General features: G+C 41.7%; 2 protein-coding genes across 8 annotated transcripts in view; both read left to right on the top strand.

Annotated features, from left to right (window-relative positions):
- The window catches only part of LOC103287392 (gem-associated protein 8-like), a 55,759-nt gene extending 53,420 nt beyond the window's left edge, over positions 1-2,339 (top strand). Inside the window, exon 3 of the mRNA XM_054716268.1 lies at positions 1,453-2,339. Coding sequence (XP_054572243.1) covers positions 1,525-2,232 — 708 coding nt within the window. The 5' untranslated portion in view covers positions 1,453-1,524 and the 3' untranslated portion in view covers positions 2,233-2,339. The remainder of the gene's footprint in view (positions 1-1,452) is intronic.
- A 1,111-nt stretch (positions 2,340-3,450) lies between these two features.
- Positions 3,451-21,755, top strand: AFG2B (AFG2 AAA ATPase homolog B). 7 transcript variants are annotated; one of them, XM_008143097.3, is made up of 8 exons: positions 3,451-4,616; positions 5,805-5,990; positions 10,013-10,171; positions 12,690-12,899; positions 13,516-13,740; positions 15,010-15,144; positions 16,970-17,095; positions 21,078-21,755. In XM_008143097.3, the coding sequence occupies exons 1-8, from the start codon at positions 3,522-3,524 to the stop codon at positions 21,249-21,251; spliced, it is 2,310 nt and encodes a 769-aa protein (XP_008141319.2). In that variant the 5' UTR covers positions 3,451-3,521; the 3' UTR covers positions 21,252-21,755. The 7 variants fall into 7 exon arrangements, with proteins under 7 accessions (XP_008141319.2, XP_054572237.1, XP_028003464.2 ...); XM_054716262.1 differs by having other exon boundaries at positions 15,010-15,254; positions 16,975-17,095; XM_028147663.2 differs by lacking the exon at positions 16,970-17,095.

The following is a 21,755-nucleotide window of genomic DNA, read 5'->3' as shown; positions in this document are numbered from 1 at the left end:
GCAACTCATAATCATTGCTACTGCTCAAATATATTAGGGTTGAGCATTACATGAAAATGGAAACACAAGAAGGATTAGCATTCATAGATCTATAGATGTCTCATGCTACTGGCTTAACCATTTTCTTTAGATTTTTCATAATTATGGTGTATTTCACAGCCTGAAATATAATATTTAATATGTGATATTATTGATGTGGAAGGCACACAAATAATGTTCAATCATTATTCTAAAAAGAAACAGGTTCCAACTATCTTTTTAAAATGTATTTTTATTTATTTTTAATATATTTTTATTGATATTACAGATCTCTCCCATTTCCCCTTTTCCCCCTCCTCCTCAACTATTTCTTTTGAATTTTAGACTTATTGATAATTAAGAATGCTTATAGTTAATCTAATATTAGACAGATTGTAACTTTGAATATAGCCACTGAAATCAAGATAAACTATTTGTTAAATGCATCTCTTTAGGAAAATCTCACAAAAGATTGTTTAGCAAGGCTATTTAAAACAATTAAAGGCTATACTTATTTCCAGGCTATAGCAAGAGAAATTCAGTTTGTTTGGAGATTGAGCTACCACTATATTTTGGATTGGAGGAGAGTCTCATTTTGATATGCAATATAGCAATTAAATTTTAACTTTGAAAGTGAGCTCTGCATGGCCTGAGACATGTAGAAACTAATGTGAAAATAAGTAACTATAGAGGCACCAGACCATCTCATACACCCAGTGTAAATCTTGGGACAATCTAATAGAAGCCACAGTTGAGAATATGTTAAACTCAAAAATCCTGTAGCCTTTGGGCTTACTATATGGTTCTGGACTCCCCCTAGTGGTTCAAACTTTTGGTGTTTTAATTGATATTCTTCAGGTCATAGAATCACCAAATTTATTAAAAACAAATTTTAAAAAAGAACCACACAACTCCTATTAGACTGATTTTCCACAAAGAGAAGACTGTGTTAATGAATGGTATAATAAATGTGGATATTAAGATAGTTGAAATAATAGTGTTGCAATGGTCTGAAGAGACATAATGGATTTCACTCAGACTGGGAAAGCCAGTTATAGTTCTGCTGAGAGAGTGTGTGAATAAGCTGAAGGCTCTGGAACAGGATTCTTGGTTGCTCTAAGTGAGAACTGGACCTTTTAGAGAAAGGGTGAAGTGACTCTTTCCTATAATGCATATAACATACAAAATATGTTAATCAAGTGTTCATGTTATTGGTAAGACTTCCGACCAACAAAAGGCTATCAGCAGTTACGTTTTTGGAGCTGACAAAAGTTAGACAATGATTTTTGACTGTGTGTGTGTGTTGGCACCCTTAACTCTAGTGTTGTTCAAGGGTAAACTATTTGCATAAGTAGAAAAACAACAACCCCCCAGTAACTTAAGCACTCTACCTGCAATCTCAATTTTGAAATCTTGTAAATTGGGGTTGCACAGATCCCACCGCCCAGGATCAGCAAGCTACGAGCCCACCAGTTTCGGTGCCCATTTGGACTTTCACAATCAGAAATGGCAGCAAAGGCGGCATCAACAGAAACTACCACGCCTTGGTCTTGTCATCCAGTGTACGCAAGATACTGGCAACATTATCATCAAGCAATGGCTTGGATGCGAAGCCACCAGAATGCCTATCGGAAGGCCATCAAGTCTTATTTCAGTTCTCCATGGTACTTCACTCCGGGAGATCTTCCCCAGAGCTGTCATGCTAAGAAGGGTGGATCTCCTCAGTCCTTCTGTGACCATCACTTGGCCTCCCAGGGCTCCCACTGTGGTTATTCACATTCTCCAAGGTCTGGGCACCATCCTCCTGACAGCACAAGCGAAGACCAATCTTGGTCCACAGAGGAGGCGACGGAGACCGACTCAGATGCTGGGGTGCAGTACGACCTGAGCAGCATGGAGATCACGGAGGAGCTCCGCCAGTACTTTGCGGAGACAGAGAGGCACAGGGAAGAGCGGCGGCGGCAGCAGCAGCTGGACGCGCAGCGTCTGGAAGACTATGTGAACGCCGACCACGACCTGTATTACAAGACGGGCCGCTCCATGGAACCCCCCTCCGAGAGCCCCAGCGAGCGGCGCCAGGCCGAGATGAAGCGCTTGTATGGGGACAGCGCGGCCAAGATCCAGGCCATGGAGGCCGCCGTGCAGCTGAGCTTTAACAAACACTTTGACCGAAAGCGGCCCAAGTACTGGCCGGTCATTCCACTGAAGTTCTGAGCTCTGGGCCCCCAGCCATCACCCCCTTCCTCTGGGATTTGCTCCTTCATCTGTTTCTGAGCATTTTCTCCGGGAAAGGGGGCTTTGTCCTGAGAAATCAGCATGTTCACCAAAGTGCCAGTGGGCCTGTCACGGGATGGGGGTGGGGGTAGGGGAGGGATAAGTAATATATCATCCTCTTTTAAGCAGCAGGGGGTGTACTGTTGCCTGCATGAGAGATTTTCCTTTGACATAAAATGATCATTTCATATGCAAAAAAACAAAAACAAAACACACCAAAAAATAAATTGGGATTGCAGTGAAAGTGGGGAAAATAGAGGTAAGAAGGATGTGAGGAGGATAAAAACAAGGCATATTTTTTATTTTGAATATCCGTAGCTCTTTTTGATGTGCAGAATTTTAAAAGATAGGAAATGTATTCCAGCTGATAAGAGTCATTCCCTGCAGCTAGAAGAGAGGAAAGGTGGAAAGAGAACAGCAGGGAGTTTAATGTAGACAGGCATCACCTCTAATACTGGTATTACTGTGCCCCAAATAGACAATAATCACGTATCACATGAATAGAAGAGGTTACAATTAAGTTGTTGTCAAGAACATTAAAGGGAGTAAATCAGGAACCTGAATAGAAAGTATTGGTGTGCCACAATACGTCAGATGGCCTGGTTTTCCTTCTTCAAGGGATTTTAAATGCTACACTGGGCTTCTCTCTTGCTATGCTGGCATTTGGCGTTTTTCTATACGAAGGGCATGCCTGAACCTTCCAAACAGGTTGGAACCCGGGTTGTCGAAGGCGCCACGGATGTTATTTCTCAGGTACTCACGTCACCTAAGACATTCGTACCAAAGCACTCCAAAATACTGTGCCCATGGGGACAGGAGAGGGTTCCTCACAAACTGCAGTCAGGCTGACATTCAGTGCACAGGTGGTGATGCTCCCGGAGAGCCCGGGAAAGAGCGCCTGTGCTGGTGGCTCTCCACACCACCGAGTCATTAGACCTTAGACCGAGTGAAGTTAGCTTCCGCTGCCTCCCAGACGCCCGTAGCGATTTGTCCGTAAAGCTATGGAATCGCCAGTATTTCATCAAACCCGACACCACAGCAAACTATATCCCAGGCCCAGAGCATCGTCTAACTTCCCGATTGGCCCTTTTGGCTTCCACTCAGAGGCTATTGACTCTTGACTGGCGCATGCGCGTTCCCTGCTTCCGGCCGGGTGCTCGGTGTGCAGGCCTTTCCGGCCCGGGTGGAACTCCTACCCCGCTTTCCTCGGCTAGGTTCCTCCGTGTGCCATGGCTCCCGACTCAGGCCCCCTGCCCGAAGGGCCTACCTTAAAGCTCCTACCGGTAGACATTCGGGACCGGGGTACCCAGCGTTGTCGCCTGGGCCCGGCAGCCTTCCGTGCCCTGGGCGCGCACTTGGGCTCGGTGGTGAAGATCTCGCTGCCGGACGGCGGCTCCTGCCTTTGCACCGCCTGGCCGCGGCGGGACGGAGCGGACGGGTTTGTGCAGCTGGATCCGCAGTGCGCGAGCCAGGGATCGGCGGCCGGAACGCCGGGGTCCCGGGAGAGCCTCAGCCTGAGCCACATCCGCCTGGTGTCCTGCCCGCCCCTCCGGCGCCTCATCGTGTGGCCGGAGTTGCGGGAGCGGGTGGGCGCGCCCTGGGTCCCGGATCCAGTCGCGGTGCTGGAGGCGGCGCACGAGCTGCTGAGGAACCGGCCAGTCTCCCGGGGCCACGTGGTGGCCGCTCCGCCCGGCGTCCCGGGCCCGGTGGCCGCCCTTCACATCGTCAGCGGGGTGCCCATCCCAGACCCGGCCGGGTTGGTCACCCCTCACACCCTCATCAGTCTCAGCGGGGTGCCTCCGTCGGAAACGCACCCGCAGCCCGAGGTGCCCCTGGGGGGCCTTTCGGAGGCGGCCGACTCGCTGCGAGAGCTGCTCCGCCTGCCGCTCCGCTACCCCTGCACCTTGGCCGCACTGGGGCTAGCAGTGCCCCGCGGGGTGCTCCTGGCGGGCCCCCCGGGAGTGGGCAAGACCCAGCTAGTGCGGGCCGTGGTCCGGGAGACGGGCGCGGAGTTGCTGGCGGTGAGCGCCCCGGCGCTGCAGGGCGCCCGGCCCGGGGAGACGGAGGAGAACGTGCGGCGGGTCTTCCAGCGCGCCCAGGAGCTGGCCCGCCGCGGGCCCACCCTCCTCTTCCTGGACGAGGTGGACGCGCTGTGCCCCCGGCGGGGCGACGCACACCAAGCCCCCGAGGGCCGCGTGGTGGCCCAGGTGTTGACGCTGCTAGACGGCATCAGTGGGGACCGCGAGATGGTGGTGGTGGGAGCCACCAACCGGCCAGATGCCCTGGACCCCGCGCTGCGCAGACCTGGGAGGTTTGACCGAGAGGTAAATAGGCCAGGCCAGTTACCCCATTACCCCTGGAACCCCGTCCTCTTCTGGCCCTGGTTGGCTTCCCCGAGGCGTTTGCCATTTAGGTTTGGAACTCGGTGAGGTGGGATTGGGCCTCTTTGCATTGCAAAGAACACATTGGTTTTCTGTCCACATATGACCTGCAAGCCAGGACATGTTTCTCCAGGGTCAAATTGTTCAGAGAAGCAAGGTGCTCGAGCATTAGGGGACAGTTTTGTTGTGCAAGTCCTGAAGAAGAATACTAATCCGGTAATACTTTTTAGGGGAAGTAGGTTTGCTTACAAGCGCATTAAACTAATGAATTTAGAATGAGAATTTAAAGTAAAAGGATAGCCTCGAGATATAAGTGTGATAAAATAAAAGGGTGAAGTCAGGGAGTAACTAAATCGGAGTAGATATAAACTCATCTGGATTTATTCCTTGCCTGCATCCTACCCTGAGTTGCCAAGGAAGGTTGAGTATTCAAAGCTGACTGTTTTATAGGCTTCAGTCTTAAATTGAGTCTTGATTTCTATTAAATAGTTTGAATAGTGTTTAGTTTAAGTGATGTTTGACTTTGTGGTAGGATTCTAAAGAGACAGTTGATAATTGCATACTTTTAGCTTAATTTGTTCTGAACTTGAGTGGATTTCGTCCTTTCACTAACTAATACCACTTTCCCAAGTCAGATCCATAAGGACTGGGCCCTAGACTATCTGGTTTATTGTTGTATCACTGGCTCCTAGAATTTGGTACAGTCTCAAAAATAACAAAAATTAGTTAAATGACATAATTTTCATTATGCAACTTTTTAGCCAGTGTTACTCTTCTGGAAAATTAGGATTTTCATATGTTCAGAATCTGAGGTATGCTTAAGAATACATAGTAATAATTCCTAATTTGCTCACTAAATATTATACATGTTTGTGAGGATATAAAATAATATGTTAGCCCAGCTGGGTGGCTCAGTTGGTTGAGCATCTTCCCAGACACCTAAAAGGTTGTGGGTTTGATCCTTGGGAAGGGTGCACACTGAATGCAACCAGTCAGTGTTTCTCTCACACATCCATGTTCTCACTCTCTCCCCCTGCCTCTTTCTCTAAAACCAATAACAATATCCTGGGTGAGTATTAAAAAAGTAATGATATTTAAAGCTACAAACATTATTTTTTGCTTTGCATATAGGTTGTCATCGGGACTCCCACACTTAAACAAAGAAAGGCAATTCTACAGGTGATTACTTCAAAGATGCCCATCTCTAGTCAAGTCGATTTGAGCCTCCTTGCAGAAATGACAGTTGGCTATGTTGGCGCAGACCTGACCGCACTCTGTAGGGATGCTGCCCTACATGCTTTGCTTCATAGTGAGAAGGTAGGAAACGGATCTATGACCATGTATGTTAATTTTTTAAATTAAGATAAATTAATTTGGGGGATTAAAAAAAAAGTGGTAAGTACATTTTCTTGGGACTTTTGATGCCTTCCACAGCTGTTTCTTACATATATTTTTACATCTGAAACATTTAAGAGTATACTGTAGCTATGATGCCCCTATAGCCTTGAAACGTAAGTGTATATTTCCTACAAACAAGAATTTTAACCAAAGTACAGTGATCAAGATGAGGAAATTAACTCTGACACCATACTTTTACTGAATCTATTTAGGCTTTATCCAAATCTCACCAATTGTCTCACATTTCATATAGAGCAAAAATTTAGCCGAGACCGGTTTGGCTCAATGGATAGAGCGTCGGCCTGCGGTCTGAAGGGTCCTGGGTTCGATTCCGGTCAAGGGCATGTACCTTGGTTGTGGGCACATCCCCGGTAGGGGGTGTGCAGGAGGCAGCTGGTCGATGTTTCTCATCGATGTCTCTAGCTTTCTATCCCTCTCCCTTCCTCTCTGTAAAAAAATCAATAAAAAAAAAAAAGAAAAAAAATTTAAAAGGGAAAAAATTTTTTTAAATATTATTTTTAATCCAGGATTACACACTGCATTTAATTGTCATTATTTCTTAATCTCTTAAAATCCCACCATTTAGGCTTTCTTTTATGACTAACTTTTTAAGAGTACAGGTCAGTTATTTTGTAAAATACTCCTCAGTTTGATTTGACTAATGTTTCTTTATAATTTGATTCAGGTTTTGCATTTTTGGCAGAAATATCAAATGATATTGTGGTCTCATTGTATCTATTAAGTAACTTTGATTTCTTGGATAAGGTGGTATCTCTGAGATTTTTCCATTGTCATAATACTATTTCCCTTTCTTATTAACAAGTATAGGGAAAATAACCTTTTCTAACTCAGGAAAAGATTGGGCACCTGTAATTTTAAAAAATTGACTTTGACATTCAAATCTTTAATTCATGACTACCTTTCTTAAAAATATTTAGAATATTAGCTTAAATGCAATAGATTTTAACATTACAGATTGAGAAATCTGTTTACTTTGTATGTAATAAGTAATCCTGAATTTCTAAACCCCTTTAGAAAAAAGTTAATTTCAGCATGCTGAGGATTTGGGGACAAAGTTTATAAATCTCTGTTCTAACGGTAATATTGTCCTTTGATCTTATAATTTTTAAAACCCAATTTAAACTATAAAACGATGACTTACCCTGAAGGATCTCTTTACCTAGATAATTTGTATCCTTCCTTATTTCCTTTTCATATACATTTACTCTTACACTGAAGGAGGGGAAGGAGTTATATGAACTTAATGTCCTCATCTTCTGAGTTTAGAACCAAAACTGCTTGAAGATTTAATGACAAATCCCACATTTAAAGGTGTATTTTGCCTTTTGAGGGGATGAAGAGAATATCAGGGCATGGGAAAGGAGATTTACATTTAGGATTCCTTTGCTTTGAAGTTCCAGGTTTGGCCTTAAGCACCTTGGCTTAGGTGTGCCAGCCAGCTGCTGTCATCCTAGGGTGGAGCCCAGTGCTACTTGAGGAGGGGCCTGCCCAGGCATAGTTACTACAGGTGATGGCTGAGTTCATAAACAACCAGGGGAAGTGGAAGAAAGAAAGGCAAAAAGGAAGAAGGGACAGAGGCATCTGGAGAGGTACTGGCTCCATCTTTTCCTTCTTTCCCCCTCCAGGCAGCCGTGGGCTGCTACTGCCTCTGTCTGTGCCAGGGCAGACATGGGACACATTAAAGTTGTTCACATTGAAGTTCTTATTAAAAGATGAGAAACATAGTTTAACACATGCACATATACATACAGGGGGAAAAGAATTTTATCTGCCTGAGAGGATTATGAGAAGCAAGTGAAATAATGTATACTTAAGTGATCTTGAAAAAAGATGGGTTGTTCAAGTGTCAGTAGGTGTTACTTAAAAATTAATTAGTATGCAGGTACCCAGCATCTAATACTGCCAACCAGTTAAAAATTATTTTTAAAATTATTTAATAGTGTTCTTTGTAAAAAATTAAACAAGATAAAAAATTGTAAAGAAAGTCAAGATTGCCTAAAATCTTTCCCCGAGATTATAATTATTAATATTTTTAAGGAATGCTGTTCAGAATTGCTCTATACATATATATTCATTTATGTAATCTTACATAAATGGATAAAATAGATATTGAAAATGGGAATTTTTGGACAAGTAAATGTTTAGAATTTGATATAAGAGGGAAAATACTTTAAAAATACAGATATTACAAATAGAAATATGAGTTTTTAACTCTAACAAAAAACTTGCTTCAATGTGAACAACTTTAATGTGTCCCATGTCTGCCCTGGCACAGACAGAGAATGATTAAGGAAATTGCTCTTCAAAATATAATCTTAGAGTAAATATAGACTTTCTTAGCATAACATAAAACCTAATAGCCAAAAATGAAATGATAGAGAAACAGTCCAGGAGAAAATGGGTAATAAGGTATGAGCAGTTATTACAAATGGCCAATAAACATGAAAAATTCTCTTTGAAGATTAGTCTTTTTCAGTTCTTAATTTTCTATTTTGAAATAAATAAAATTTTAGGGAGAGTTGCAAGACAGGTAACTCCTGTTAAATCTTTTATCCAAATCCACCAGTTTTTAACATTTTACCTAATTAGCTTTATCATTTTCTCTTTCTCTGCATGTATGTATTTTTTCTGAATCATTTGAGGTTGGGTTGCATACATCATAACCCATTATCCCTTAATATTTGAATGTCTGTTTCCTGACAACAAGTATTTTCATACAGTACTATAGTATGGTTAAGTATAATCTTTATATTCTGTAAATTTGATATTGATACAAAATGTTATCAGTTCTATAACATTTTGATGTTATAACCACGTGCTGATTTTGGTAATGGTTTCAATATTTTTAGCATTTTTTTTCTTCAGTAGAGAATTTAGTTCAGAATAATATATTACACTTAGTTTTTACTTACCTTTTAGTCTTGAACACCTCCATGGCCTTTTATTTTTTGAGAGAGATATTTGACATCGACATTTTTTAAGGATGCGGGTCAGTGATGGTATAGAATGCCTCTCAGTTTGGGTTTGCCTAATGTTGCTTCATAGTTCAGGTTATGCATGCCTGTTGGGAATACTACCTTACGTCATAGTGTGTCCTTTGGGTAGCAGAAGATTTCCACCATCCTCATTGGTGATATCACTAAGTAGTGACTGAAGTGATCATCCAGTCCAGGTTTTGTCCAGTTTCTCACTATAAAGCTGCTATATTTCCCTTTGCAACTAATACATCTATGAGGAGACCCTTTGAGGTCGTGCAGATATCCTGCTCTTCATCAGACTTTCCCTCCCCTAGATTAGATTCCGTTCTTGCTCAAAGAAGCCTTTACTATGATGGTTCCAAAAAGTGATTTTTTCTAGTTAAATTTAATTAGCACAATTCTGAGTCTTATTTCCTCTGTCACATTGGGAGAAATTTACAAGTTTAGTCATGTCCAGTGCCGGAGAGGTATGTGGAGAACAGCAACTAAGTATTCATTGGTGCAGCTTTGAGGACAGTGTGGTAATAACTGTCACAACTATAAATGTACACACTCTTAAACCCTGTCATTCTGCTTTGAGGAAATTATATAAAATACTTGATATGTAGAAGTGAGGTAGAAAAAAAGGAGTAAGGTAGAGTTCTACTAGTTGACATGAAAAGATTTCTAAGTTTAAAAAAAGTACAAATTAATATGTGTGCTGTGGTCTCCCATTTGTGCTATCTGTTTGAAAGGATATGCTTATTATCGTAAAACATACTAGCAATACACAGGAAACTTGACATCCTCAGGGATGATTGGTTGGGGGGAGAGGTTCTAGTTTTTTTGTACCGTATGTATAAATTTCTTTATAAAATTTAAAAGAAGATTTAAAAAGTAATTATTCCAAAAATCTAACCTCACTTTTGGTTTGATTCTGCTTTTTTGGGTGCTTTTCTTCAGAACCAGGACAGTCCGATGATTGATGAAACAGACTTCTTTGAAGCTTTTAAAAAGATTCAACCTTCATCGTTTCGAAGTGTCATTGGACTGATGGACATCAAGCCTGTTAGCTGGGAACAGATTGGTGGCCTTGAAGATGTAAAACTGAAGTTAAAACAGGTGAGATGGAGAATCTGCTGAAGCCAGTAGAATATTAAATGTAATGCCTTTATGAGGAAAACACGCTATACTGAAACAGCTCTTGCTACCATCACTATTTTGATCCTCACATTTAAATCCAGTGATCACTTTTCAGTCCTTATTTAATTGGACTTCTGTAGGCATCAAATACTATGTTTCATAATTTGCTACCTCATCCTCTTATTGTTTTTTTCTTTAAAGAGTTTATAATCTAGAACAGGGGTCAGCATACTTTTTCTGCAAAGGGCCAGATAGTAAATATTGTGGGCCATACAGTCGCTGTTGCAACCACTCAGCCGCTATTGTAGCACAAAAGCAGCCACAGGCAATGCACAATGAGTACTTGTGTTCTGTCGAAACTTTATTTATGGCCACTGAAATTTTAAAATTTTCACATCATACAATATTCTTTGGATTTATTTTCCAAGCATTAAAAAATATAAAAATGATTTAGTTTGTGGGCTGTACAAATACATAGGTGGTGGGCCTCACTTTGCCCAGGGATTAGTAAAAGCACAACATTATAGTAAACAGAATGGCCTGGAGGGCTACTTGATACTGGTTCTCACAGTGGATGTGTTGAGGGTCATAGCTCTCCAGACCCTCTTACCTGCATTGCAGGTTCAGAAATTGATTTTGCCAGCTTACCTTCTGGTGATCCTGCCATATGGAACTAGATTTCTCTACACATACAAAAGCCTGACTTACCAGTATAACTATCCAATATCACTTATTCATCTTAACTAGGAGCTTTGGATCTACAGAGTCCATGGATAAACACATTTGTAATATGCCCTGCTTTTTGATCATCATTGCCACTTAATCTTCACAAAACTTCACAAAATCTTTTCCTGTTGAAAGCTCTTCAGCTTTGAGATGTTAAGCTTTCCTGCCTCCCTGAGCACTCCTTTCCCGTTCCTTAAATGTTAGTGCTCCACGCTCCCGAGAGTCCTCTCTTTGCATTCTGTGAATGAGTCCGTGATCTCGATGTCCAAGGCTCCAGCTGTCCCCTGAAAACTGTTAGCTCAAAAATCTGTATCCTGCAGACGGTCATTTTGATTATCAGAAGTGCTTAGCTGCCTGCCTGCCAGATAACTTCCAGGGATCTCAAACGTAGCTTGTTCAAAGTTCAGCTCATCAATTCCACCTCCACACCTGAATTCCCTACCCCAGTGAAGACAGCCAGCCATCCCATCCCCAAGTCAGAAACCTGTCTTCTAAATGGTCATGCCGTGCATGCACATAACTTCCCCTCTGGATTTAGAACTTAGTCCCTGTGTAAAATACAGTTACATTTTATGTTTTAAATCCATCCCTTCCCCACCATCTCCACTTCCTGACACATCCAGCCTTATTATTTCTGTAGTCTGAATCAATGCAGGAGAATTTTAATTGGTTTCCCTGCCTCTAGTTTCATTTCCTTCCAGTTCCTTGTCATACTGCTTCATCAGTGTTGCCTAAAACTTTTAAGGCTCATTGTCATCTGACTCCTCCTTCCATGTCAACTCTATTGCTCCTTGCTTCTCCCATCCTCCCCTCTGTTCCTGCTTACTGTTGGCGAGATGAATTAGTTGGTTTCGTGTCTCTCTGGATGTACTGTTTCTTCTCCATGGCCTTCTCTGGCCTGGTTGTTAGTTTACAAGCCTGTCTCCCCAGCTGAAATATGAGGCCTGGGTCAGAGGTCTTGTCATATATCAGTAGTTAAAAGCTTCTGCCCTTGACCTGCACTGCCTATGGTCAGTCTCAGTTCTGCCTCATTAGCAATCAGCTCTGAGAAAGTTACTTAACTTTTCTAAGCCTGGGTTTCAACATCTGTAAAATTATGATGATAAAACTAAACTATCTACGTAAAGGGTAGTGAAGCTTTATTTATTCTCCAGTTAACATTTATTGAATGCCTACTTTGTGAAGGTGTCATTCTAGGTGCTGGGGATTTAGAGGTGAAATTGGCTTATAGTCTAGCAGGAGCAGAATGACAAACCAAACATGGAAAAATAATAATCAAGATAGTGCACGAATAAGTGCTCCAAAAGGAAAGGAGGGCAATAGCATAGAATGACTAGGAGGAGGAGGGTCTGCTTTGACTATAGTGGTTAGGGAAGACCTCTCCCAGGAAATGACATTTGAGCTGAGACCTGAATGATGAAGGATATCCACACAAAGACCTGAGGGAGAGTACAGGCAGAGGGAGAATAACAGGTTAAGGCCCTGGGATGGGAAGGAACTGGGGTGTTAGGGGGATAGTCAGGTTATGTAAGGCCTTGTAAGCAGTGGTAGGTAAGGAGTTTGGATTGGAATGTGTTCTAATTCTGATGGCAAGTTATTGAAGGATTTTAAGAAGGCAGTGATGTGACTTGACTTAGGTTATAAGATTCCCAGCTGCTGAGTATGAGTACCTGAGAATTGTTGGAGAATTGTTGAAGGAATAGATGCATTTACTGAATTATTTGACGTTTTATTGTTACACTAAAATGACTGTCTATTTTTGTATACTTAGAGCATTGAATGGCCTCTGAAATACCCTCGTGAATTTGTTAGGATGGGCCTGACCCAGCCCAAGGGAGTTCTCCTGTACGGCCCCCCTGGATGTGCTAAGACCACCCTCGTGAGGGCCCTGGCTACCAGCTGTCATTGCTCCTTTGTGTCAGTGAGCGGAGCTGATCTCTTTTCACCTTTTGTTGGAGATTCAGAAAAACTCTTGTCTCAGGTTTGTTGGTTTATTTTCCTCCACGTAGTTAAGTTTACTTTGAATTTTCATTTCATGCCTTAAGGATAAACCTTTTTAAAAATGTAAAAGGCTTTTTATTTATTACTAGAGGCCCAATGCTTGAAATTCGTGCAAGGGGCTCGGCCCTTGCAGCCCGGGCTTTGTCCGGAAGGACGTCCGGAAAGTCGTTCGGCTGTCCGGTCTAACTAGCATTTTACACTTTTATTATTATAGATCAGAAAAGTTATACATATTTGTTTATAGAAAATTTAGAAAATATAAAAAAATATAAATACTTCATAACCCCTCCACCTACATTAACATTTTAGTGAATTTCTTTTGTCTTTTTATTTGCTTGGACAGAAGATATATATGTATCTTTATTGTGATTTTTTTAAATGAAACATCACTTTTAAAATTCCGTAATACTAAAAATTATTTGAAAACATGAATTTTAACCCTTACATAATACTTATTTATTTGTTCCCCAATTTTTAGGCATTTAGAGTCTTTCTCTTCTTTTTACATTGTAAAGATAATAATGTAAAAGAAAACACATTCATCTGGGTAAGGCATCATATATAGCTTTTTAATATTTTTATTTTCCTAACAAAAGGTGTTTCGACAAGCAAGAGCAAACACTCCAGCAATTGTGTTTTTGGATGAAATTGATTCAATTTTGGGTTCTCGATCAGTCAGCAAAACAGGATGTAATGTTCAAGAGCGTGTTCTTTCTGTTCTCCTGAATGAATTAGATGGTGTTGGACTGAAAACTATCGAGAGAAGAGGAAGTAAATCAGATCAACAGGGTAAATACAAGGAGCTGAAAAAAAATGAAGAGGTATTTATTAGCCAGATTCCACCAAAACTTCAGGCCCACATTAAACAGATCTACACTAGCTTGTCCCGAGCTGGCTTCATCTCATAGGCGGAATTATATCCCTTCCATTAGGCTCTGTTAGGATATTTACAAAGCTGGCAAACTTGTGTTTTAGCTGGAAAAGGTGAGGTAAATTTAATAATAACAGCTATATATGAATGTGAATTTTACTTATTCTAAGATTTAGAAGTATAATTTTACATATTGCTAATAGAGAAGGGTCTTTCTTTTTATATATATATATCCTCTATCCCTTTTTAAATTTATTTTTGTTAAACAAAGCAGATTATTTTTTTCAATAATCGTAGTAATTAAAAACTCTGTTTCCTTGAGTAAGGGGTTCCCTTGGTTATATTGAAGTTAAAATGACCTTTAGAAGTCCCCATCCGAGTCTTCCCCAGATAGAAGTTGATGTCAATAAATTAATAATCCCTAACAGATCATTTTTCTTGTGTTTTATTCTTTTCTTGTTAATATTTATTTTCCATTTTTAAAACTGTTCCATGGAAAGAGAGTCACTTACAGCTCCTTAGGCCATATGCCACTAGAATTCGAAGGGACCAATGAAATGTTCTCATCAGATTTCATAATGCATGAATTATTGTATAGTGTCTTATAGGTGTTTATCCAACCTTAGCTAAAATACTTACAAATATAGGGAACTCACTGTTTTGAGAAATCACATTAGTGTTGAACTACTCTGATTATTCAGTTCATGGCCTGGCTGCTTTTAGGTATTTCTTATCTATATCCAAGATTTATATACTTGCAGCTTAGGTTGTCATATTTCTGCCTCTGGAAAGAAAATTAAAAAGTAAAGTAAATCTCCCTCTTTAAGGATGAGAGCCAAGGCTTTTTCATAGCCACACATCTCCACATGTTTGTCATATGCTTCTGTCTTTTGAAGTCATCTACTTAAATATAAACATTCGCTGATGCTCAGGTGCCCTCAGATACCAGGTAGATGTTTTCTGCTATGAAGTAAGACTTTTCATGGAGAGATGTTCCTTCACAGTTGGCCACCCCCTTCCTCATGTGTACAAGTAGCCCTTGGATTAATCATTTGTTTCTGGGGTACCTTGATTATTGAGAAGGTAGTCTGGATAGAAGGTATAAGCATCCCAGTCCCAAGAAAAAGATATCCCTATTTAAAAACAAATTTGTAATTAAAAAAAAATACATTGAATAGTTAACAACTTATTGACATTATTTCGTGTTGTGTTTCTTCAGGTAGAGTTTGAAGAAGTTTTTAATCGAAATGTCATGATTGTTGCGGCAACAAATAGACCTGATGTGTTAGATGATGCCTTGTTACGGCCTGGAAGGTTAGATAAGATGATTTATATTCCACCTCCAGATGAAAAGGTAATCATTGTACACACTTGCTCTGTGGGAACATTCTTAACAACACATCAGTGTCTGAACCCTGAGGAGACTGGCAGAATTGAATCCCAAACAGGATGTGGGTGTACATGGTATGTGTTGTACACTGGATTCTGCATTCTTCCTGCCTGGTGGCCCCTCATAAATCGTCCTTTCAATCTGCTTTTTCTGGGTATTCCGGCACTATTTTCAGAGAAATATAAACCTAAAAGTAAAGTAGTTACTTCAGTGAGTTTGGTGAGTCTACTTACCATTATTTTGCAACTAGAAAGGAGGAACCCTAAAGTGTTATAAGGATTTTGGAGCTTATATGGGTCAGCATCATTGTTTTACAGTGGAGAAATCCTTGGGCCTTTATCAAGTTTTAAAGGGATGAAAAAATTTTTAAAAATGTTTGAGGTCTTTTGTTTTTAAATTGTGTCTGACAGGTCATGTGTTTACTTTTAAACATGTCTGATGGCACTGTTTATACCCAAAAGAGAGATTCATCATGCATTTTATCATGATGTCATTATTTTTACCATTGTCATATGAGCCATCGATAAGTTAATCGATTTTACCTCTTCAGAAGTGATTCTTATTGTTTGATTCATACACACACACACACACACACACACACACACACACACACACACGATCCTATATAATAATAGACAAATATGCAAATTGACCATACCTCCGACACACCAACAAACCACACCCACCATCCAATCAGAGCGAGTATGCAAATTAACCCAAACCAAGATGGCTACAACCACAGAGAGCAAGGTTTCCTAGGTAACAGAGGAAGCCAAGCTTTCTGCCTGCCCTTGCCAGGCCTAAGCCTCCACTCAAGCTACAAAGTTTCAATTATAGAAGGTAAACAAATTCAAACAAATGGCGGCAGAATGGAGTTTGAGAGAGCAGGCCAGGGTTGCCACCTGCAACAGGGGAAGCAAAGCTTTCTGCACACCCTGGCCGGGCCCACCCGCTTAAGGCAACAAAGTCTCAATTATAACCCCAACACAAATGGCTACTGGCCTCGGACAGAGCCCCAGGCTTGGCTCCGCTCCAGGCTACAAAGTTTCAATTGTAGAAGGAAAATAAATTCCAGATACCAGGGCCTCTGCTTGGGCTGCCAGGGGGCGTGGCCTGCCTGCAAACCACCACAGGCCCCTCGCTCAGGCCGCCCCACGTCCCAAGGGAACCCCCACCTGATCCGGGACGCCCTTCAGGGCAAACCATCTGGCCCCGACCCCTGTACCAGGCCTCTATCCTATCTAATAAAAGAGTAATATGCAGATTGATCATCACTGCAACACACAATATAGCTGCCCCCATGTGGTCAAAGATCCTGCCCCCATGTGGACACAAGATGGCCAGCAGGAGAGGGCAGTTGGGAGGCACCCGGCCTGCAAGGGAGGGCAGTTGAGAGGGACCAAGCCTGCAAGGGAGGGCAGTTGGAGGTGATCAACCCTGCAGGAGAGGGCAGTTAGGGGTGACCAGGCTGGCAGAGGAGGGAAGTTGGGGGCAAACAGGCTGGCAGCAGAGTGGTTAGGGGGTGATCAGGCTGGCAGGCAGAAGCAGTTAGGGGCAATCAGGAAGGCAGGCAGGCAAGCAGTTGGGAGCCAGCAGTCCTGGATTGTGAGAGGGATCCCAGATTGGAGAGGGTACAGGCTGGGCTGAGGGACAACCCCCCTCCGTGCACAAATTTTGTGCACTGGGCCTCTAGTATATATATAATAGGAAACTATAACTTGAAATGTTTTAATATAGTATCTATCAAACAAATGTTATAAGGTTACAAACATATTATATTTTGTTCCAGGGCAGGCTTTCTATTTTAAAAGTCTGTACAAAAAACATGCCAGTGGGGCCTGATGTTTCTTTAGAAAACTTAGCAGCAGAAACCTGTTTTTTCTCTGGAGCTGATCTTGGAAACCTCTGCAAAGAAGTAAGTTAATTAGTGAAGAAATCTGTGGTTCAGAACATGTCTTCCTTTATTCAGATCTTCATTCACTCGGTATTTATTGAAAAATGTCTATGTGGCAGGCACTGGGCAAAGTGAAACAGACAGATGCAGCCCCTTTCCTTATAGAGCTTATAGGCTGATGGGGAATGTGCAGAGAGGCAAATCATAATTCTAATTGGCAATTGAAAATATGTAGTGAGTTGGGGGAATTTAGGGTGCTATGGAAACATCTAGGAAGAACACCAACCCAGATTGGGTGTCATAGAAGGCTTTCTGAGAGAGGGTATGTGTAAACTGAAATTGGGAGGATGATGAGGGAGTAGCAGGCTAAGGGAGGGAAGAGCAGAGTTTGAGGCAGAGGGAATAAAATATGCAGATGATTGGAGATAAGCTAATGACATTATTAAAGAGGTGGACAGTGGCTGGATCACTCAGGTCCTTATAAGCCACATTAAGGCATTTAGACTTTATTTTGATGGCAAAAGAAGCCATTGTCCAGTGTTCCCTTTCCATGAATATTGTTAATAATGTTTTAATTATTATTTTAATTTTATTGTTCAACTACAGTTTGCATTCAATATTACTAGTACTTTGTATTAGTTCCAGGTTAGACAATTATACTTTACAAAGTGGTCTTTTTGATATTTTCAGGGCACACCTGGCACCATACATAGTTATTATAATATTATTAACTGTATTCCTTGTGCTGTACTTTACATCCTTATGACTAATTTGTAACTCTCAATTTCTACTGCTCAATCCCTTCACCTTTTCACCCAGTCCCCCAAAGCCCCTCTCCTCTGGCAAACCTCAGTATGTTCTCTGTATCTATGAGTCTGTTTCAATTTTGTTTGTTCATTTATTTTGTTCTTTATAGTCTGCATATAAGTGAAATCATATGGTATTTAATCTCTGTCTGGCTTATTTCACTTAATATAATACCCTCTAGGTCCATCCATGTTGTCACAAATAGTAGGATTTCTTTTTTTTTTTACGGTTGAGTAATATTCCATTCTATATGTGCACTGCAGCTTTTTTATCTACTTGTTTTCTGGATGGGCACTTGGATTGTTCCTTACCTTCGCTATCCTCTCTAATAAAAGAGTAATATGCAAATTGATCATACCTTCGCTACACCCACAAGCCATGCCCACCAGTCAATCAGGAGCAAATATGCAAATAAACCCAACCAAGATGGCTGCAGCCACAGAGAGCAGGAGGGAGGCTTGTGTTTCCCCGGCAATGGAGGAAGACAAGCTTTCTGCCTGCCCTTGCAGGCCTAGGCCTCCACTCAAGGCTACAAAGTTTCAATTATAGAAGGTAAATAAATGCCAACAGAAATGGTGGCAGCCACGGAGCTGGAAGAGCAGGAGGCAAAGGTTGCCCCCGGCAATGGAAGAAGCCAAGCTTCTGCAGCCCTGGCCGGCCTAGGCCTCCACTTAAGGCTACAAAGTTTCAATTATAGAAGATACATAAGTCACAACAGAAATGGCTGCCGCCACGGAGCAAGCAGAAGGCTTGGCTCCGATCCAGGCTACAAAGTTTCAATTGTAGAAGATAAATGAACCCCAGATACCAGGGCCTCTTGGGTCGCCAGGGGGTGTGGCCAGCCTGCAAACCATCTCAGGCCCCTCACCCAGGCCACCCCACACCCCAAGGAAACCCCTACCCTGATTCAGGACACCCTTCAGGGCAAACCAGCTGGCCCCCACCCATGCACCAGGCCTCTATCCTATCTAATAAAAGAGTAATATGCAGATTGACCATCACTCCAACACACAAGATGGCTGCCCTCATGTGGTCAAAGATCCTGCCCCCATGTGGACACAAGATAGCCAGCAGGGGAGGGCAGTTGGGGGCAACCCAGGCCTGCAGGGGAGAGCAGTTGGGGTGGACCAGGCCTGCAGGGGAGGGCAGTTAGGGGTGGCCAGGCCTGAAGGGGAGGGCAGTTAGAGGCAAAAAGGCTGACAGGGGAGGTAAGTTGGGGGCAAACAGGCTGGCAGGGGAGCAGTTAGGTGCTGATCAGGCTGGCAGGGGAGTGGTTAGGGGTGATCAGGCTGGCAGGTGGAAGCGGTTAGGGGCAATCAGGAAGGCAGGCAGGCGAGCAGTTGGGAGCCAGCAGTCCTGGATTGTGAGAGTGATGTCTGACTGCCCTCGAGGGGTTCCAGATTGGAGAGGGTGCAGGCTGGACTGAGGGACACCCCCCACCCCGTGCACGAATTTCGTGCACCGGGCCACTAGTCTATATATATAAAAGGCTAATATGCTAAGTGTCCGACTGGTGGCTATGACACGCACTGACCACCATGGGGCAGATGCTCAATGCAGGAGCTGTCGTGACACGCACTGGCCACTTACAGAGAAATGGCACTGCGGACGTGGTGCCCACAAAGCAACTCAGCTTCCCCCAAGTGGGACACAGGCCCCACCACCACCCTAGAGCCCGCCCACCAAATCGCAGCCAATACTGCCGAGACCCCATGGCGCAAAATGCTGCTCACAGCCCAGCCCAGAGACAGTGGCTGTGGGTGCTGGGTAATGACATCATGTAACAGTGCCCGGCTTCCTCTCCCTAGCTACTAGCCTTCTTGCAATTTCTTCAACCCAGGATCATGACTTGCTTTACAGCCAGGTGGAAACATTTTAAAGTTTAACCAAATGTCTGTGAAGCGTTTTCCTGTGCCTCATTGCATTTGATCCTCACAGAAGTCCTGGAGTAGGTAGATAGGAGACTCGGTGGAATCCTATTTTCTTTTCATTAGCCGGAAAACGGAGACTTAGAAAGCTTAGAAACTTGACCCGACTGAAAAGAAGTAAGAATTGGTGGCACTTGAAATGACTTCAGGTTTTCTCACTGCACAGAATATAATCAAACACTGCTGCAGTTAAATATTTTACCCTTAGTTCTCCCTGTGTGATCTACAATAATAATCTGCTTCATGTTGATATTTACTGCTGTGTTGCTGACAATTACCTGAAAGAGAAGTTAGGGTGCTTCACTGGGCTGCAAAAAGTTTAGCTAAATCAGAAAGCAGATCTAATTAAACAAGTTTATTCTATATTTATAAAAGGCTAAGTTGACTCGCGCATGCATGATATATATAAAGCTCATGCTGGCGCCAATTACATGCATGTGTTTCGATCTGTCATTGTTGATTGTGAATTTGTATGACACTTCTGTTATAACGAAAGGGCTAATAGTGATATTAAAATATTTCTTCTAATTAATTTCCTTTCAATGTGCACAAATTCGTGCACTGGGCCACTAGTTATAAATAATGTTACAAGGGACATAGGGGTGCATATATTCTTTCCATAAACTTCTATAGAAGATGCACAGATAATAAGGATATAGTTCATTGAATTAACATAAAGTGAACACACTTGTATATCCACCACTCGGGTTAAGAAATAATATTACTAACTTCCCAGAAGCCTTTCTTGGGCCTTACCACTCTCTATCCCTAAGGAAATCACTCCTGAACATTTAGGTTACTGCTATTTTGCTATTATGAACTATACTGCTATAAACAATCTTGAACATGTCTATTGGTATATGTGTGTGTGTATGTATGTGTGTTTCATGTATGTATATATCTACAAAGAGAATTGTTGGGTCATGAAGTATGTATTTGATCTGTTCCTTTATGGTCAGTGCTGTGTCCTGTTTAGAAACTCCTAGTCTGAAGTCAGGAAGATAGTCTTTCATCTTTAAGTATATATATGGGCTCATAATGTATATGTTATTCTGCAACTTGCTTTTTCTTTTTTTCTTCCTTAAGGCCAGAGTTTAATGTAGAAGAAAAGTTCTACTAAGAGGACTTTCAATCATTAACTTTTTAGTTTAAGGTTCTTATTGTCATGAATACTGGAATTCTATGAAATACGACTGAGATTTTTGCATTTAGACTTTATATACTATAAAACAAAAACGGAGCAAATCATCTCTTATTGTCTCTCATAGGCTGCCTTGCTGGCTCTGCAAGAAGATGGACTAGAAGCAACCACAGTGAAACAGGAGCACTTTCTAAAATCACTTAAGACTGTAAAACCATCCTTAAGTCACAAAGATTTGACTTTATATAAAAACTTATTTCAGAAACAAGAATTTTCTAATTCTAACTTAGAAGATATTTAAAAATTACATACCTGCTCAAGGATTAATTGAAATGTGAACTTGCACTATAGTTTGCAATTTCACTTTTAGGGTTTGTATATATGATATTTCCTGTAAATAAAAAAACCAATCTTGTGCCTGATAAGCTAAGATTCATCTTAGTTCTAAAAGGTGTATTAAAATACCATAATTTAGAAAGAAAGTATATGTATTGTGTTGATTTTGTATTGGGGTGGTTGTTTTTGTTTGGGTTTAGGTTGATTGCTTTTTTAACTTGATTTTGAAATAATTTCATACTTACAGAAAAGGTGCAAGGATATTCTTAATCCATATTCACCATTTTTTAACATTTTACTATATGCTGAACAGACATACCTCATTTTTATTGCACCTCACTTTATTATGCTCCCAAGATGTTGCATTTTTTACAAATTGAAGGCAAGATCCTCCACCAGGAAAAAGATTTACAATTCATTTTATTGTGATACTTTATTGCAGTGGTCTGGAACCGAATCTGAAGTATAT

This window comes from Eptesicus fuscus, chromosome 5, assembly GCF_027574615.1.
Source record: "Eptesicus fuscus isolate TK198812 chromosome 5, DD_ASM_mEF_20220401, whole genome shotgun sequence".
Lineage (NCBI taxonomy): Eukaryota > Metazoa > Chordata > Mammalia > Chiroptera > Vespertilionidae > Eptesicus > Eptesicus fuscus.
Note: the sequence above shows the minus strand (reverse complement) of the source record. Positions and strands in the feature narration are given on the sequence as shown.